This window comes from Salvelinus fontinalis, chromosome 4 (assembly GCF_029448725.1).
Source record: "Salvelinus fontinalis isolate EN_2023a chromosome 4, ASM2944872v1, whole genome shotgun sequence".
Classification (NCBI taxonomy): Eukaryota; Metazoa; Chordata; class Actinopteri; order Salmoniformes; family Salmonidae; genus Salvelinus; species Salvelinus fontinalis.
In genome coordinates, this window is record NC_074668.1 from 51,622,959 (window position 1) to 51,643,517 (window position 20,559).

Below are 20,559 nucleotides of genomic sequence, written 5' to 3' on the forward strand. Positions count from 1 at the left end.
TTGAGGCTGTTCTGAGGGCAAAATGGAGTAGGTAGGTGCAACTCAATGTTAGGATGGTGTTCTTAATGTTTTGTACACTCAGTCTATATAAAGAGAAAGTGCTGTTTAGCGGCAGAGCTGTTCATAGGCAAGGAAAGGCACTATAAAGAGGCAGAGAGAGCTGTTTGAAGGCAGAGACAGAGCTGTTCAGAGAGAGCTGTTTAGAAGCAGAAACAGAGCTGATTAGAGACGTAAGTTTAGAGGCAGAGTGGTTTAGAGGCAGAGACAGAGCTGTTCAGAGACAGAGCTTTTTTAAAGACAGAGAGCAGTTTAGAGTCATAAAGAGGGAGACCTAATTAGTGGAAGAAACCATTGTATAGAGAGCTGTTTAGAGACAGTGTTAGTATAAGTTTGGCAGTGTTGTACATTACCTGAAGATCTGGGCCCTGGGTTGCCTGTGCACCCGGCCAGAGGTACGCTCCCTGCTGCCTGTAATATTCTGCCATAGCTGCACTGTATTCCGGGAGTGAGCTCTGCTGCTGAGATGTCTGACCTTTTGGGGCACAAGCGTATAGACATTCCGAGAAAACAGCATCAAATAACGCTATCACAATTGAAATTGCAATCTTGATTATGTCTAAAGACAACTGACAAAATGAATGAGACTACTCTGTTTCTTATAATAATCCTCCCATGCTTTGCTGTAGTCATGGACAATACTCTGAGCTTGGGTCTTTTGGCCTGCAAACACAGCGTTATCTGCAATGTCTACTACTGGAGATATACTGCTCCAAACGCCAAACCTCAAGCTTTGCTGCAGTTGCACTAAATGTATGGCAAAAATATTGCAATTGTTCGAAAAGTCATGTGAGTATGACAGGGTTTTTACTGTCTCAGAGCACTTGCCTAGCTTTTTATAATACTGCTCCCAAGCTGTAGAGTAGTCCATCTGGCCTGCCTGGGATCCATTGTGACCTGTACCCAGATAAAATAACATTGCATTAAATATAGAACAAATACCAGTGTATTTCAAATGGACTCTAACTTTTTTTTTCTTGCGATACAGCCTTTTGCCCAAACCTGTCAGAAGTAATTTGATTTGGGAATAATAGGAACATTTAAATGAAACGGTTGACTAACTAAAAGCCTTTCTGGCAATTTCTTGACAATCTTTATGTGTTATTTGTTGCACATTTATGTTTCCCCAACATCATTGGTTCAAGCCATGGTAGACACCCCTTTCAATTGGCTTAGAAGTAAAATAGATGAGTGGATGAAAGCTAATGTGTACCTTCTACACCTGGTTCACTGCACGATTAATCCAATTTACATCGAAATTGTGATATTGACACGTGCAATATACATATCGCAAGAGGCGGCGAAATGATCAAATGCCACTCAGCCGCATGCAACGTCTGTTTTTATAGTTTACTCGCTGTTACTTAGGATTTTTTAGATGCTTGAGCAGCAATTTCCCACAACTACTTCACCGATTACTGAGCACCCCGAGATGAGCAAATACTCAGAGGGCACCGTTATCCTGGACACATCGAACTCTGACAATCGGCTTGTATGCATTTATGAGTCTTAACTTACATTTGAGAGATATTTGTAAGACACTGAAATGAGCAAAATGTTGCAGAGTCCATCTTCACATGTCTATTTCATATACAGTGCATTCAAAAAGTATTCAGACCCCTTGACTTTTTCCACATTGTTACGTTACAGCCTTATTCTAAAACAGATTAAATTGTTTTCCCCCCTCAATCTACACATAATACACCATAATGACAAAGCAAAAACAGGGTATTGACATTTTTGCAAATTTATTACAAATTTAAAAAACTTAAATATGACATTTACATAAGTATTCAGATTACAGCCTCGATCCTTCTTTGGTATGACACTACAAGCTTGGCACACCTGTATTTAGGGAGTTTCTCACATTCTTCTTTGCAGATCCTCTAAAGCTCTGTCAGGTTGGATGGGGAGCGTCGCTGCACAGTTATTTTCAGATCTCTCCAGAGATGTTCGAACAGGTTCAAATCCAGGCTCCGGCTGGGCCACTCAAGGACATTCAGAGACTTGTCTTGAAGCTACTCCTGCGTTGTTCTGGCTGTATGCTTAGGGTTGTTGTACTGTTGAAAGGTGAACCTTCACCCCAGTCTGACATTCTGAGCCCTCTAAAGCAGGTTTTCATCAAGGGTCTCTCTGTACTTTTCTCAGTTAATCTTTCCCTTGAGCCTGACTAGTTTCCCAGTCCTTGCCGCTGACAAACATCACCACCTCATGATGCTGCCACCACGCTTCACCGTAGGGATAGTGCCAGGTTTCCTTCAGACATGACGCTTGGCATTCAGGCCAAAGAGTTCAATCTTGGTTTCATCAGACCAGAGAATCTTGTTTCTCATGGTCTGAGTCCTTTAGGTGCCTTTTGGCAAACTCCAAGCGGGCTGTCATGCGCCTTCGAGGAGTGGCTTCCGTCTGGCCACTCTACCATAAAGGCCTGATTGGTGGAGTGCTACAGAGATGGTTGGCCTTCTGGAAGGTTCTCCAATCTCCACAGAGGAACTCAGGTTCTTGGTCACCTCCCTGACAAAGGCCCTTCTTCCACGGTTGCTCAGTTTGGCCGTGCAACCAGCTCTAGGAAGAGTCTTGGTGGTTCCAAACTTCTTCCATTTAAGAAAGAAGGAGGCCATGGTGTTCTTGGGGACCTTCAATGCTGCAGAACGTTTTTGGTACCCTTCCCCAGATCTGTGCCTTGACACAATCCTGTCTCGGAGCTCTACGGACAATTCCTTCAACCTCATGGCTTGGTTTTTGCTCTGACATGCACTGTCAACTGTGGGACATTATATACACAGGTTTATGCCATTTCAAATCATATCCAATCAATTGAATTTACCATAGGTGGACTCCAATCAAGTTGTAGAAACAACTCAAGGATGGTCAACAGAAACAGGATGCACCTCAGCTCAATTTCAAGTCTCATAGCAAAGGATCTGAATACTTACAGTTGAAGTCGGAAGTTTACATACATCTTAGCCAAATACATTATACTCAGTTTTTCACAATTCCTGACATTTAATAATAGTAAAAATTCCCTATCTTAGGTCAGTTAGGATAACCACTTTATTTTAAGAATGTGAAATGTCAGAATAATAGTAAAGAGAATGATTTATTTCAGCTTTTATTTCTTTCATCACATTCCCAGTGGGTCAGAAGTTTACATACACTCAATTAGTATTTGGTAGCGTTGCCTTTAAATTGTTTAACTTGGGTCAAACGTGTCAGGTAGCGTTCCACAAGCTTTCCACAATAAGTTGGGTGAATTTTGGCCCCTCCTTGCACGCTTTTTCAGTTCTGCCCACACATTTTCTATAGGATTGAGGTCATGGCTTTGTGATGGCCACTCCAATACCTTGACTTTGTGGTTCTTAAGCCATTTTGCCACAACTTTGGAAGTATGCTTGGGGTCATTGTCCATTTGGAAGACCCATTTACGACCAAGCTTTAACCTTCTGACTGATGTCTTGAGACATCATTTTCCTTCCTCATAATGCCATCTATTTTGTAAAGTGCACCAGTCCCTCCTGCAGAAAAGCACCCCCACAACATGCTGCTGCCACTCCCGTGCTTCATGGTTGGGATGGTGTTCTTCGGCTTGCAAGCCTCCCCTTTTTCCTCCAAACATAACGATGGTCATTATGGCCAAACAGTTGCATTTTGTTTCATCAGACCAGAGGACATTTCTCCAAAACGTACGATCTTTGTCCCCATGTGCAGTTGCAAACCGTTGTCTGGCTTTTTTATGGCGGTTTTGGAGCAGTGGCTTCTTCCTTGCTGAGCGGCCTTTCATGTTATGTCGATATAGGACTTGTTCTGTGGATACAGATACTTTTGTACCCGTTTCCTCCAGCTTCTTCACAAGGTCCTGTGCTGCTGTTCTGGGATTGATTTTCACTTTTCGCATTAAAGTACATTTAACTCTAGGAGACAGAACGCGTCTCCTTCCTGAGCGGTATGACGGCTGCGTGGTCCCATGGTGTTTATACTTGCGTACTACTGTTTGTACAGATGAACGTGGTACCTTCAGGCGTTTGAAAATTGCTCCCAAGGACGAACCAGACTTGTGGAGGTCTACAATGTTTTTCTGATGTCTTGGCTGATATCTTTTGATTTTCCCATGATGTCAAGCAAAGAGGCACTGAGTTTGAAGGTAGGCATTGAAATACATCCACAGGTACACCTCCAATTAACTCAAATGATGCCAATTAGCCTATCAGAAGCTTCTAAAGCCATGACATAATTTTTTTGAACTTTCCAAGCTGTTTAAGGGAACAGTCAATTTAGTGCATGTAAACTTCTGACCCAGTGGAATTGTGATAGTGAATTCTAAGTGAAATAACCGGTATGGAGTGGTTGAAAAAGGAGTTTTAATGACTCCAACCTAATTGTATGTAAACTTACGACTTCAACTGTATGTAAATAAGGTATTTTTATTTTTTTAAATTAATTTACACAAAAAATGTAAAACATGTTTTCACTGTCATTTTGGGGTATTGTGTATAGATTGATGAGGACATTATTTAATTTAACCTATTTTAGATTAAGGCTGTACTGTAACAAAATGTGGAAAAAGGGAAGGGGTCTGAATACCTTCCGAATGCACAGTAAACACAGTGTAAAATTATTTCAAAACAATGTTTAAGCTGAGAAAATATAAATACAAAGTAATTGCTGCAGCGTTTTAGCCAAGTGCAACCAGCTTGATCGTTGCGTTGACCATTCTGTTTCAGTGGTGAACATAGAGATCAGCCTGGTTCCACCATGTTAGCAGAGTTAATATTAATTGTAAAATACAAGACAACGTTGCCAAATGTTTACGAGATGTGCTTAAGACAAGTTGTAGCGCTAAGGTGACTTACTGTGGTCTTGCTGGCCTTGAGGCTGCCATGTTTGATAACCAGTCCCCCATCCCCCTGTCATTAAAGTCTGGACTCCACTGCCACAACTGATCAAGACAGAAAGCAGGCAGAACGACAGCAACACAAAGAAAATGCATATAGTAGACAAAAAATGACAGGGACGAACAGAAACTGTGACTTACTTTTGATGAGTTGCAGGGCTTTGAGTGTAAGGGCTCAACCCAAAACTACCATTGCTCACTATTCCTGAGCCCTGGGAAAAAAACGAGACATTCAACATTGTCAACTAGAGTAAAAAACGACAGTTAAATTAATTTAAATCATGGTGGTATTTATTTAGTCGACTAACAGTTAATAATGAAACATAGAAATTGCAAGCAATTTGCCTAGGTACCCTTGCCTAGCTTTTATTTGTTATTTAACCAGGAAAATACCATTGAGACTCCCTTTTTCAAGGGAGACTAGGCCAAGAAGGCAGCAACAATCAATACATTACATAATTAAAACATACAACATGATCCAGCCTAAAAACAGTATTTAAACTCCTCTGTAACAGAGTCTCCATCAATATTTTAAATTCATTCAGTGGCACTAACAAATCTAGATGAAGCATGGATTGTAGACTATTCAATGCGTCTTGTGCACAAGAAGAGAAGGCAGTCATGCTTAATACTGTGAAGGTCCTGGGGACTTTAAGTAGCAACCACCTAGCAGACCGGGTATGGTAACTGCTGGTGGTAAAGGAGACCAGACTACAGAGGTAAAGAGGGAGTTTACCCAAAATGGCTTTGTAGATGAACACATACAAATGTATTTTTCTGCGCATATAAAGGGAGGTCTAATCTACCACTTGGTACAATGTGCAATGGTGGGTGAGTGTCTTGGCATTTGTAATAAAGTGCAAGGATGCATGATAAACAGAGCCCAGTCTCTGTAAGACGGTGGCCATAAGCGGGAAGTAAGCCTCATTACGAAAATAAAAACCCAATTTCAGCTACCAAAACTCATTGCTTCATCCAAACGCTACGCCACGCCCACGAACGTTAGTTTCTTCTCCGCAATGAGTCTGGATCTAAGTACTTCCACAATGATTGTTCCCAGAAACCGATGGGTTGGGCCAGAGTAAGAACATACGTGGGTAAAGCGGCATTGTGAAAATTCACCATTGGCTTTGATAGTCTGAATTGTTAGAGATTATCCATTCGCTGGTGACTTTGTTTTGTACAACACCCCTCATTTTGATGTCTCCACAAACAACTTCAAAGACGGCCATCTCAGACTGAAGTATGTAGCGAACACATAGCAGTGGAAAAATTCTGTTTAAGTCGCCAGCAATAGGTAGTCGTGTTGACTTATCGAGACTTAATCGTTGGACTTAAAGGCACTTGACTTGGGGGAACTTACTCCGATCTTGTCGTCAATGAGCTGGCATGCTACCTCCATCTGTTGCGGGGTGCCTCTGATGGAGAAGACGCGAACATTGGGGTCGGTGTTGGGAGGGGGGTTCCTCTGCAGCTCCACGTGGGCTCCAGACTGCTGGTTGATACTCTTGATGGTATCTCCGCCTGGACAAACAACACACATCATCACACCACACAAGACCACTGATGGCTGGGAATAACACATCCTTTGTTATCGCCCTTGATGTTTTGGATGCAATAGTGTTGGGCCGATATGATAATGTTGGGAATTGGCAATATTTGACCTCGATGATATATGGTTAAGATATCGTGATGCGCAAGATTATTCTCCATTTGAAATCAAAACCGTGCAGTTTAACTAAATTATTTTTAAATGACAAATGATGTTTTTCAACATAACAGTATTTTTAATGAGCAACTATATTATCACAAATAAGTACACAAATAGCACAGTCTGGAATTATTTAGTCATTAGCCGTGCAAAACGATATCGGATATCCCTTTAAATCTTTTGATGATAATATGATCAACCAGTACTTCACCTGCATTCATACACACTGCATATAAAAAGGTGCATTTCTAATATTATGACTCAATGGCCGAGAGGTTTGGAGTTTGTATTTGAAGTGTAAGGGAATGTTGTACGCTTATTAACTAAAAAAGGAAGCAAAAAAGTATACCTCTCCACGTCTCAGTTTTCCTTTACATCTGTGAAAATTTGCAACAAAAATAGATCGCACATCCCACTGACCCGACATAAAGGGTGAGTGCCACCTGATGAGTGCCACCAGTCTATGTGTTGTCTGCAACTCGACTTCTGTATGTGGGGAGCAATTACACGTCAGGCCAAACAGAATCATTACGGCTGGGGAAGGATTTTTTTCTTTTATTAAACTGTATTCATTTTTTTTGTTGAATTTTGCGGTCTGTGGCTCTTTTGAAGCGAGCAGGGCAGGCATTCAGAAATCGGTTCCCCCCTGTGCCAAGTCCTCTCAAAGACCCCGGACGGCCACCCGTTCCTTCCACCTCGACTCAAAAGAGCAGGCTGGCTTCTCGAGTAGGGGCCGCTGATGTCCGAACATCAATTACATGTTTGTTCACATTTTGGTGACACGTTGTCAACCCCGCTTGAACCCGGGCTGAAAAAGACGGAGAAAAGAGTCCTCCTCCCGCTGCCAATAGACTACCCCGGGGCCATAAACCCATTGTCAACCAAATTAAACTTCTGCTTTAATGAAGCCATTATGAGGTCTCCAGTCAGAAGGAGAGAGGAATAAAGGCACTGACTATTCAGTGCCAAGGAGTGGGCCATGGTTAGTGGAGATAATAAGGCCCTCTCAATGAAGCTGCTGGTTCAGGTTGCCAGAGACAGAGAGGGGGATTTGGATTTAAGATGAATTTATATGAGGGAGACGCAGGACCACTAAGTACTATCTCTTATATGTGAATAAGAGTTTGTAGCAGTCAAACCCACATTATCTTTTCGTACGACCTGTATGATTGCGTGTGCCACGGGTGTTAACCGTACCTGTTCAGACGCGGGTGTATTAAAATGTAGCTTTAATCTGTGCAGAGGAATTAGGTTGGACGATAATTTCAGAATGGTTTAGAGACAGTGTTGTTCGAATGCATTTAGAAAGTCAATCAAGTTGTTGGAAAAACTAGCATTTGTGAAGAATTTAGTAAACAGTGTAGGTAGGTCCTGATCATGTATGTCTACTATCAATATTGTTGTGCAAAACACTTGCATCCATTTCCTACCATTTCAGATACCTGCTGCTAGCATTCAGTAGCACAAGTAGCGGAAGGCAGAACTCTGTTATGACTGCCTGCTTCTCGGGCCCAGAAGATATGATATGCATATAACTGGTAGATTTGGATAGAAAACTCTCTAAACTGTTAAAACTGTTAAAATAGTGTCTGTGAGTATAACAGAACTGATTTGGCAGGCAAAATCCTGAGAAAAATCCATTCAGGAAGTCGTTTTTTTTGTTGGTTTTGTAGTTTTCTATTCAATGCCATTACAGTATCCATTGACATAAGACTCAAATTGCAGTTTCTATGCCTTCCACTAGATGTCAACAGTCTTTAGAAATTGTTTCAGGCTTGTATTCTGAAAAATTAGGAAGTAAGAGCAGTCTGAATGAGTGGACCCTAAAGTGTCACAGAGCTTTTTCATGCGTGCGACCAAGAGAGTGCGTTTCTTGTTTACCTTTTAAATTGACAATGTTATTCTCCGGTTGAAATATTATCAATTATTTAGGCTAAAAACATCCTGAGGTTTGAATATAAACATTGTTTGACATGTTTCTATGAACTTTACGGATACAATTTTGATTTTTTATCTGCCTGTTTTGAGCCTGTGGATTACTGAAGAAAACACGCAAACAAAACAGAGATTTTTGGATATAAAGAGACTCTATCGAACAAAAGGGACATTTATTGAGTAAATGAATGTCTGCTGAGTGCAACCATATGAAGATCATCAAAGGTAAGGGATTCATTTTATCTCTATTTCTGACTTGTGTAACTCTTCTACTTGGCTGGTTACTGTTTGTAATGATTTGTCTACTGGGCTATGTTCTCAAATAATCGTAAGGTATGCTTTCGCCGTAAAGCATTTTTAAAATCTGACACTGTGTTTGGATTCACAAGAAGTTAATCTTTAACCTGTTGAGGATGGGGGCGCTGTTGAGACTATTTATGCTAATCGGGTAATTTTTGAAACGGCTTCCCACAAAATCCTTGATCGTACAATATGCATATTATTATTATTATTGGATAGAAAACAGTCTATAGTTTCTATAGGAGTTGAAATTTTGTCTCTAAGTGGAACAGAGCCCATTCTACAGCAATTTCCCTGACATGGAGTCAGATTTCAGAAATGTTGGCCACTGTTCTGGAGTCAGTTAAAAGGGCACTGTTATTGCTATGACTATACAGACACTGCTTACGTCTTCCCCTGGATGCCTTTACGTGATGACGATTTCAATGGGGTCGATTGCGCGTTCACAGGCACTACAAATGAAAAAACCCTGAGGCTAGTCATTCTTTTGGAGCTGCGTCATGCGCCTAGAGGACACCGGCCCGCACCTGTTCCAAGCATTAGTGAAGGGGGTAATATTACTCGGGTCATGTTTCTACTCGTTATGGGAGTTAAAAACATCATAAGGTAGTTAATTTAAAGCGTTTTATAGCAATTTATATCCGTTTAGTGCGATTTTGGGACATTTATTTCTGAAACGCTGTGAATAGCTGGGCACGCTTTCAGTTCATCCCGAACGCAGTTGGCATTTCCACATGGCAAGAGGACAGCTTTCCACCAAAAGACGATTACTCCCAAGAAAGGATCCTTTGCCCAAGATACTGATGGAAGAACAGCTCAAAGTAGGACATTTTTATTATGATAAATCGTGTTTCTGTCGAAACATTTTAGTGGCTTAGGACGCCATGTTTTTTGACGTAGCTTCGCTTGGCGCAAACTGTATTGAAAAGTAAGGATAAATTAAAAAATGTAATTCCGCAATTGTATTAAGAATTAAATTGTCTATCAATCCCTGTCCACCCTATATTTTTTAGTCACGTTTATGAGTATTTATGTATAAGAGTAGATCACTGTCTAAGTGGCGCAAGGACATTTTCTGACCAGCTGAGCTACATTTCACATTGTCTAACCATGATTTTGGTGGCTAAATATAAACATTTTCGATCAAACTCTATATGGATTGTGTAATATGATGTTACAGGAGTGTCATCTGAAGAATTCTGAGAAGGTTAGTGAAAAAATTAATATATTTTTGGCGATGTTGACGTTATCGCCCACTTTGGCTAGAATCAATGCTGGGCTGCTATGTGCTATGTGCTATGCTAATATAACGATTTATTGTGTTTTCGCTGTAAGACACTTAGAAAATCTGAAATATTGTCTGTATTCACAGGATCTGTGTCTTTCGATTCGCGTATGCTGTGTATTTTTACGAAATGTTTGATGATTAGTAAGTAGGTAAACACGTTGCTCAATGTAGTTTTTCTAGTCCATTTGTGACGGTGGGTGCAATTGTAACCTATGCCATCTACCTGAAATATGCACTTTTTTCTAACAAAACCTATCCCATACCATAAATATGTTATCAGACTGTCATCTGATGAGTTTTTTTGTTGGTTAGGGGCTATAAATATCTTAGTTTAGCCGAATTGGTGATGGCTACTGGTGTTGGTGGACAAATAAAAGATGGTGGATTATGCTAATGTGTTTTTAGGTAATAGATGTACATCTTTACATATTGTGTCTTCCCTGTAAAACATTTTAAAAATCGGACATGTTGACTGGATTCACAAGATCTGTGTCTTTCATTAGCTGTATTGGACTTTAATGTGTGAAAGTTAAATATTTAAAAAAAATATTTTTTTTGAATTTCGCGGCACTGGTTTTTCAGTGGGGGGGGGGGGGGGGGGGGGTGTGCCGCTAGCAGCACGCTGATCCTAGACAGGTTAAACCTATGTAAAATATGTTTTGTTTTCTGAATTTTTATAATGAGTATTTCAGTATTTGAATTTGGCACCCAGCAGTTTCACTGGCTGTTGAAGAGGTGGGACGCTAACGTCTCACGTACCCAAGAGAGGTTAACAAGTGAATTAAATTGCCACATTGTAAGTACTTCCCAAGTCAATAATATTTTCTTATTATTAACATAGGAAGTACTTACAAGGTGGCAATTGAATATATATATACATATACAGTTGAAGTCGGAAGTTTACATACATCTTAGCCAAATACATTTAAACTCTGTTTTTCACAATTCCTGACATTTAATCCTTGTAAAAATGAGTTAGGATCACCACATAATTTTAATAACGTGAAATGTCAGAATAATAGTAGAGCGAATGATTTATTTAAGCTTTTATTTCTTTCATCACATTCAAAGTGGGTCAGAAGTTTACATGCACTCAATTAGTATTTGGTAGCATTGCCTTTAAATTGTTTAACTTGGGTCAAACGTGTCGGGTAGCCTTCCACAAGCTTCCCAAAATAAATTGGGTGAATTTTGGCCTATTCCTCCTGACAGAGCTGGTTTAACTGAGTTAGGTTTGTAGGCCTTGCTTGCAAAATGTTTTTCAGTTCTAACCACACATTTTCTATGGGATTGAGGTCAGAGCTTTGTGATGGCCACTCCAATACCTTGACTTTGTTGTCCTTAAGTCATTTTGCAACAGCTTTGGAAGTATGCTTTGGGTCATTGTCCATTTGGAAGATCCATTTGCGACCAAGTTTTAACTTCTTGACTGATGTCTTGAGATGTTGCTTCAATATATCCATATATCCAATATAATCTGTCTGTAAACAATTGTTGGGAAAATTACTTTTGTCATCCATAAAGTAGATGTCCTAAACGACTTGCCAAAACTATAGTTTGTTAACAAGACATTTGTGGAGTGATTGAAAAACGTACGTAAACTTCCAACTTCAACTGTATATACACACACATATACACACAATCGTTCAAAAGTTTGAATAGGTTAGAGCCAGGCAACTCTGGGATGCTGGCCTTCTAGGCAGAGTTCCTCTGTCCAGTGCCTGTGTTCTTTTGCCCATCTTAATCTTTTATTATTATTGGCCAGTCTGAGATATGGCTTTTTATTTGCAACCCTGGATAGAAGGCCAGCATCCCGGAGTTGCCTCTTCACTGTTGACGTTGAGAGTGGTGTTTTGCGGGTACTATTTAATGAAGCTGTCAGTTGAGGACTTGTGAGGCGCCTGTTTCTCAAACTAGACACTAATGTACTTGTCCTCTTGCTCAGTTGTGCACCGGGGCCTCCCACTCCTCTTTCTATTCTGGTTAGAGCCAGTTTGCGCTGTTCTGTGAAGGGAGTAGTACACAGCGTTGTACCAGATCTTCAGTTTCTTGGCAATTTCTCGCATGGAATAGCCTTCATTTCTCAGAACAAGAATAGACGGACGAGTTTCAAAATCAAGTTCTTTGTTTCTGGCCAATTTGAGCCTGTAATCGAACCCACGAATGCTGATGCTCAACTAGTCTAAAGAAGGCCAGTTTTATTGCTTCTTTAAATCAGCACAACAGTTTTCAGATATGCTAAAATAATTGCAAAAGGGCTTTCTAATGATCAATTAGCCTTTTCAAACGGTAAACTTGGATTTGGCAACACAAATGTGCCATTGGAACATAGGAGTGATGGTTGCTGATAATGGGCCTCTGTACACCTGTGTATTCCATAAACAATCTGCCGTTTCCAGCTACAATAGTCATTTACAACATTAACAATGTCTACAGTGTACTTCTGATCAATTTTATGTTATTTTAATGGATAAAAATGTGCTTTTCTTTCAAAAACAAGAACATTTCTAAGTGACCCCAAACTTTTGAACAGTACTGTATGTGTGTATGTATGTACAGTGGGGAGAACCAGTATTTGAAACACTGACGATTTTGCAGGTTTTCCTAGTTACAAAGCATGTAGAGGTTTGTAATTTTTATCATAGGTACACTTCAACTGTGAGAGACGGAATCTAAAACAAAAATCCAGAAAATCACATTGTATGATTTTTAAGTAATTAATTTGCATTTTATTGCATGACATAAGTATTTGATACATCAGAAAAGCAGAACTTAATATTTGGTACAGAAACCTTTGTTTGCAATTACAGAGATCATACGTTTCCTGTATTTCTTGACCAGGTTTGCACACACTGCAGCAGGGATTTTGGCCCACTCCTCCATACAGACCTTCTCCAGATCCTTCAGGTTTCCGGGCTGTCGCTGGGCAATACGGACTTTCAGCTCCCTCCAAAGATTTTCTATTGGGTTCAGGTCTGGAGACTGGTTAGGCCACTCCAGGACCTTGAGATGCTTCTTACGGAGCCACTCCTTAGTTGCCCTGGCTGTGTGTTTTGGGTCGTTGTCATGTTGGAAGACCCAGCCACGACCCGTCTTCAATGCTCTTACTGAGCGAAGGAGGTTGTTGGCCAAGATCTCGCGATACATGGCTCCTTCCACCCTCCCCTCAATACGGTGCAGTCGTCCTGTCCCCTTTGCAGAAAAGCATCCCCAAAGCATGATGTTTCCACCTCCATGCTTCACAGTTGGGATGGTGTTCTTGGGGTTGTACTCATCCTTCTTCTTCCTCCAAACACGGTGAGTGGAGTTTAGACCAAAAAGCTCTATTTTTGTCTCATCAGACCACATGACCTTCTCCCATTCCTCCTCTGGATCATCCAGATGGTCATTGGCAAACTTCAGACGGGCCTGGACATGCGCTGGCTTGAACAGGGGGACTTTGCGTGCGCTGCAGGATTTTAATCCATGACGGCGTAGTGTGTTACTAATGGTTTTCTTTGAGACTGTGGTCCCAGCTCTCTTCAGGTCATTGACCAGGTCCTGCCGTGTAGTTCTGGGCTGATCCCTCACCTTCCTCATGATCATTGATGCCCCACGAGGTGAGATCTTGCATGGATCCCCAGACCGAGGGTGACCCCCGTCATCTTGAACTTCTTCCATTTTCTAATAATTGCGCCAACAGTTGTTGCCTTCTCACCAAGCAGCTTGCCTATTGTCCTGTAGCTCATCCCAGCCTTGTGCAGGTCTACAATTTTATCCCTGATGTCCTTACACAGCTCTCTGGTCTTGGCCATTGTGGAGAGGTTGGAGTCTGTTTGATTGAGTGGGTGGACAGGTGTCTTTTATACAGGTAACGAGTTCAAACAGGTGAATTCTTACTGGTTGGTAGGTGATCAAATACTTATGTCATGTAATAAAATGCAAATGAATTACTTAAAAATCATACAATGTGATTTTCTGGATTTCACAGTTGAAGTGTACCTATGATAAAAATTACAGACCTCTACATGCTTTGTAAGTAGGAAGACCTGCAAAATCGGCAATGTATCAAATACTTGTTCTCCCGTCGGTCCGTCGGTCGGTCCGTCCGTCTGTCTGTATATGACTAACACACTATGCACCCCTTTAAGGAATTTCGTACAGGATTGTTCTATCGCCATGCCCATATATTACACACTGGGGTTAGGAAGGAACATGGCTCGTCGCTTTGGTTGTCCCCTTCTTCTCACTAGGGTTGTGGTGGAATTGAAGGGTTTGTGGGGGATGTAGGTCTGACAGAGGGGTGAGCAGAGGCACTGGCTGCATGTGGCATCGTAAAGACATTAATCACTGTGCCGAAAAGGGCGTCATGACAGGGCACAGAACGGCTGCCTTCCATCCATATTGGCCCGTTTCTTATGGTAATGCCAAGATGGGGCCCTCTGCAACCAGGTTTATTTGTCCCATTCACCTCTGCACAGAAGGCACTTGACATTTCTATTGCTCAGTTCTTTATTATAGGTGAAGCCCCCCCCCTTCAACCGACCCACCCTAAACACAAATACCCCCGCCGCGGCTCGCACACTCGCGCCGAGCCAATCGCTAAATGGTCAATGACTTTTACATAGCAGGCAATAGAGTGAGCATGAATAGCAAATAAGCTAATTCGAAATAGTCATTCCCTCATTTGAGCCCATTGCCTGGAAAACGGATCTCATTAGAAGGACCGGGGCAATCTTCCAGATGATTGAGGGCTGTTATAATGAAACTCAAACAATTAATATCACATTACTTCACATGCATTATTCCCCTCATTAAGCACTTTACGTAGGAGAGAATAGCACTTTTAAAAGCCTTATACATATATATAAATATATACATATATATATATATACATATATATATATATATATATATATATATATATATATACACACACACACACACACACACACACGACTGCAGGGGGAGAAAGTGGGAGACATAAAGGGGGAGAGGGACTCCATGGCCACCCAGGTGCTTCTGGCACATTAGAGAAACTTAGTAACTTTCATTCTAAGAAATCCGATAAAAAAATTAAAAAATGCACTTCGCGAAAGAGATTGTTAAGCATAACTAGAAAAGTACAATCTGGTGTGCATGCTAGCTTGTGAAGGATTGATTGATAGGATAGCCTGACCATGTGAAAGTTGGTTTGGTGTCTAGCTTGAGCAGAACAAGAGTTTGTGGGTTATTTATACACTGAAAAAAAAGAAAAACATGTAGAATCCCAGAAATGTTCCATAAGAACAAAAAGCTTCTCAAATTTTGTGCACACATTTGTTGACATCACTGTTAGTGAGCATTTAGTTTTGACACTCATTCTGATTGGCTGGGCCTTGCTCCACAGTGGGCCTATGCCCTCCCAGGCCCACCCATGGCTGCGCCACTGCCCAGTCATGTGAAATCCATAGGTTAGGGCATAATGAACTTATTTAAATTGACTGACTTCCTTATATGAACTGTAACTCAGTAAGATCGTTGAAATTGTTGCATAGTGCATTTATATTTTTATTCAGTATAGTTACAGTTGATAAAATTATTTGGACTTGGTGTCTCTAGCTTGAACGGTTCAAGAGTCACTGTTGGTGGGTTAATTTATGCAAATGCATTCACATTTATATAGTGCATTCGGAAAGTATTCAGACCCCTTGAATTTTTACACATTTTCATATGGTACAGCCTTACTCAATGGATAACATTTATTTTTTTCCTTATCAATCTACACACAAAACCCCATAATGACAAAGCGAAAACAGTTTTTTAGAAATGTTTGCCAATTTATTAAAAATAAAAACAGAAATACCTTATTTATATAAGTACTCAGACCCATTGCTATGAGACTCGAAATTGATCTCCGGTGCATCCTGTTCCCATTGATCATCCTTGAGATGTTTCTACAACTTGATTGGAGTCCACCTGTGGTAAACTCAATTGATTGGACATGATTGGGAAAGGCACACACCTGTCTATATAAGGTCCCACAGTTGACAGTGCATGTCAGAGCAAAAACCAAGCCATGAGGTTGAAGGAATTGTCCGTAGAGCTCCGAGGTAAAGATCTGGGGAAGGGTACCAAAAAATGTCTGCAGCATCGAAGGTCCCCATGAAGTGGCCTCCTTCATTCTTGAATGGAAGAAGTTTGGAACCATCAAGACTCTTCCTAGAGCTGGTCTCCCGGCCAAACTGAGCAATCAGGTGAGAAGGGCCTTGGTCATGGAGGTGACCAAGAACCCAATGGTCACTCTGACAGAGCTCCAGAGTTCCTCTGTGGAGATGGGAGAACCTTCCAGAAGGACAACCATCTCTGCAGAACTACACCAAATTAGGTGTTTATGGTAGAGTGGCCAGATGGAAGACACTCCTCAGTAAAAGGCACAACAGCCTGCTTGGAGTTTGCCAAAAAACACCTAAAGGACTCTCAGACCATGAGAAACAAGATTCTCTGGTCTGATGAAACCAAGATTGAACTCTTTGGCCTGAATGCCAAGCCTGGAGGAAACCTGGCACCATCCTGGCACCACCACCAGCATGGTGGTGGAAGCATCATACTGTGGGGATGTTTTTCAGCGACAGGGACTGGGAGACTAGTCAGGATCGAGGGAAAGATGAACGGACCAAAGTACAGAGATATCCTTGATGAAAACCTGCTCCAGAGTGCTCAGGACCGCAGACTGGGACAAAGGTTCAGCTGGCAACAGGATAACGAGCCTAAGCACACAGTCAAGTTGGCAAGAAATTTCATAGTGTAATTTGTGGTTTGCCTTTAAAATAAATGTCCCCCAGTGAAAATGATTAAAACTGATACAAATAGTGGAATCATGCCATATTTGGACTAGATAATGCTAAACCAGGTTGGTATGTTATATAAATTCAACGAAAGACAAAAATCAGTTGAAATCGCACTGTGGATGTAAAATACTTTAGAACTGCATTGGGGAAATAAATAAACTGTACAGCCTAATGTATGGATTGTGCACCCAAGAAATGGGGTATCAGCCTACTTAATGACACTCACAGAACACAACTGTGTAGAATTTACATAAATATTAGCGTCTTAGCTCCGCTCAGCTTCCCCAACGTATTCAAAGGATCATGGCCGTTTGAGACAAAAGCCCTATGCGTACTGACCAACTATGGTTTGCATGCCCTGCCGAAGGACCCTATCATGCAGAATACGTGGTTGGAGTTCGTAGTGCGTATACAGGTATACATGGTGGTGAGTATACAGGTAACTAGACCATAGACTGCTGGTTATGTATGCGGTTATGTACAGTATATCTGAAAAGTTGTATTAAAAAACACAAAGCTTTATAAACAAGTAGGCTAATTTCACAGGCAAGCAGATACAACTAGTAGAGCCATTTTGGTTGTGAAGTACATTAGCAAAAAGCTTAGTCCTTCTTTAGAACAAAATACCACTTTGCTGTCGATTATATCACCCTGTCACAGGCCCTCCCAGTCAACACCCCCTCATAAGATTGCCTGCTCAAATCAAAGTTTATTTGTCACGTGCGCCGAATACAACAGGTGTAGACCTTACAGTGAAATGCTTACTTACAGGCTCTAACCAATGGTGCGAAAAAAAGGTATGTGTGTGTGTGTAGGTAAGTAAAGAAATAAAACAGTAAAAAGATTTGAAAAAAGAGTAGCAAGACTATATACAGAAACCTGTTAGTCAGGCTTATTGAGGTAGTATGTACATGTAGGCATCGTTAAAGTGACTATGCATATATGATGAACAGAGAGTAGCGGAAGCGTAAAAAGAGGGGTTGGCGGGTGGTGGGACAATGCAGATAGCCCAGTTAGCCAATGTGCGGGAGCACTGGTTGGTCGGGCCATTTAGGTAGTATGTACAAGAATGTATAGTTAAAGTGACTATGCATATAAGATAAACAGAGATTAGCAGCAGCGTAAAAGAGGGGTTGGGGGGGGTGGCACACAATACAAATAGTCCAGGTAACCATTTGGTTACCTGTTCAGGAGTCTTATGGCTTGGGGGTAAAAACTGTTGAGTAGCCTTTTTGTCCTAGACTTGGCACTCAGGTACCGCTTGCCATGCGGTAGTAGGGAGAACAGTCTATGACTGGTGTGGCTGGGGTGTTTGACAATTTTTAGGGCCTTCCTCTGACACCGCCTGGTGTAAAGGTCCTGGATGGCAGGCAGCTTTGCCCCAGTGATGTACTGGCCGTATGCACTACCCTCTGAAGTGCCTTGCGGTCAGAGGCCGAGCAATTGCCGTACCAGGCAGTGATGCAACCGGTCAGGATGCTCTCAATGTTGCAGCTGTAGACAATTTTGAGGATCTCAGGACCCATGCCAAATCTTTTTAGTTTCCTGAGGGGGAAAAGGCTTTGTCGTGCCCTCTTCACGACTGTCTTGGTGTGTTTGGACCAATCTAGTTTGTTGTTGATGTGGACACCAAGGAATTTGAAGCTCTCAACCTGCTCCACTACAGCCCCTTGATGAGAATGGGGACATGCTCGGTGTTCTTTTTCCTGTAGTCAAGAATCATCTCCTTAGTCTTGGTTACGTTGAGGGATAGGTTGTTATTCTGGCACCACACGGCCAGTTCTCTGACCTCCTCCCTATAGGCTGTCTCGTCGTTGTCGGTGATCAGGCCTACCGTTGTCTCGTCGTTGTCGGTGATCAGGCCTACCACTGTTGTGTCGTCAGCAAACTTAATGATGGTGTTGGAGTCGTGCCTGGCCATGCAGTTGTGGGTGAACAGGGAGTACAGGAGGAGACTGAGCACGCACCCCTGGGGAGCTCCAGTGTTGAGGATCAGCGTGGCAGATGTGTTGCTACCTACCCTCACCACCTGGGGGCAACTCGTCAGGAAGTCCAGGATCCAGTTGCAGAGGGAGGTGTTAAGTCCCAGGATCCTTAGCTTGGTGATGAGCTTTGAGGGTACTATGGTGTTGAATGCTGAGCTGTAGTCAATGAACAGCATTCTCACATAGGTATTATTTTGTCCAGGTGGGAAAGGGCAGTGTGGAGTGCAATAGAGATTGCATCATCTGTGGATCTGTTTGGGCAGTATGCAAATTGGAGTGGGTCTAGGGTTTCTGGGATAATGGTGTTGATGTGAGCCATTACCAGCACTTCATGGCTACGGACGTGATTGCTACGGGTCTGTAGTCATTTAGGCAGGTTGCATTTGTGTTCTTGGGCACAGGGACTATGGCGGTCTGCTTGAAGCATGTTGGTATTACAGACTCAATCAGGGACATTTTAAAATGTCAGTGAAGACACCTGCCAGTTGTTCAGCACATGCCCGGAGCACACGTCCTGGTAATCCGTCTGGCCCTGCAGCCTTGTGTATGTTGACCTGTTTAAAGGTCTTACTCACGTCGGCTACGGAGAGCGTGATCACACAGTCGTCCGGAACAGCTGATGCTCTCATGCATGCCTCAGTGTTGCTTGCCTCGAAGCGAGCATAGAAGTGATTTAGCTCGTCTGGTAGGCTCGTGTCACTGGGCAGCTCGCAGCTGTGCTTCCCTTTGTAGTCTGTAATAGTTTGCAAGCCCTGCCACATCCGACGAGCATCGGAGCCGGTGTAGTATGATTCAATCTTAGCGCCGTATTGACGCTTTGCCTGTTTGCTGGTTCGTCGCAGGGCATAGCGTGATTTCTTGTAAGCTTCCGGGTTAGAGTCCCGCACCTTGAAAGCGGCAGCTCTACCCTTTAGCTCAGTGTGAATGTTGCCTGTAATCCATGGCTTCTGGTTGGGGTATGTACATACAGTCACTGTGGGGACGACGTCCTCAATGCACTTATTGATAAAGCCAGTGACTGATGTGGTGTATTCCTCAATGTCATCAGAAGAATCCCGGAACATGTTCCAGTCTGTGATAGCAAAGCAGTCCTGTAGTTTAGCATCTGCTTCATCTGACCATTTTTTATAGACCGAGTCACTGGTGCTTCCTGCTTTAATTTTTTGCTTGTAAGCAGGAATCAGGAGGATAGAGTTGTGGTCGGATTTACCAAATGGAGGGCGAGGGAGAGCTTAGTACGCGTCTCTGTGTGTGGAGTACAGGTGATCTAGAATTTTTTCCACCTCTGGTTGCACATTTAACAAGTTGATAGAGATTTGGTAGAACTGTTTTAAGTTTCCCTGCATTAAAGTCTCCGGCCAGGGCGCCAGTGGCGAATTTGCCAATCTTGGTGTTCTCTGGCAAATGCCAAACGTGCTGCCCGGTGTTGGGCTGTAAGCACAACCCCCACCTGTGGACGTCGGGCCCTCATACCACCCTCATGGAGTCTGTTTCTGACCGTTTGAGCAGACATGCACATTTGTGGCCTGCTGGAGGTCATTTTGTAGGGCTCTGGCAGTGCTCCTCCTTGCACAAAGGCGGAG

General features: G+C 42.2%; 1 protein-coding gene across 2 annotated transcripts in view; it reads right to left on the minus strand.

The window, feature by feature from the left end:
- LOC129853976 (far upstream element-binding protein 3-like) overlaps positions 1 to 20,559 on the minus strand; it is a 91,932-nt gene that overhangs the window by 2,095 nt on the left and 69,278 nt on the right. For both annotated transcript variants that reach the window (XM_055920550.1, XM_055920549.1), the window contains exons 13-17: positions 6,312 to 6,472; positions 5,090 to 5,160; positions 4,908 to 4,993; positions 886 to 954; positions 411 to 532 (exon numbers count right to left, since the gene is read on the minus strand). In XM_055920550.1, the coding sequence (XP_055776525.1) occupies positions 411 to 532; positions 886 to 954; positions 4,908 to 4,993; positions 5,090 to 5,160; positions 6,312 to 6,472 (509 nt within the window). The remainder of the gene's footprint in view (positions 1 to 410; positions 533 to 885; positions 955 to 4,907; positions 4,994 to 5,089; positions 5,161 to 6,311; positions 6,473 to 20,559) is intronic.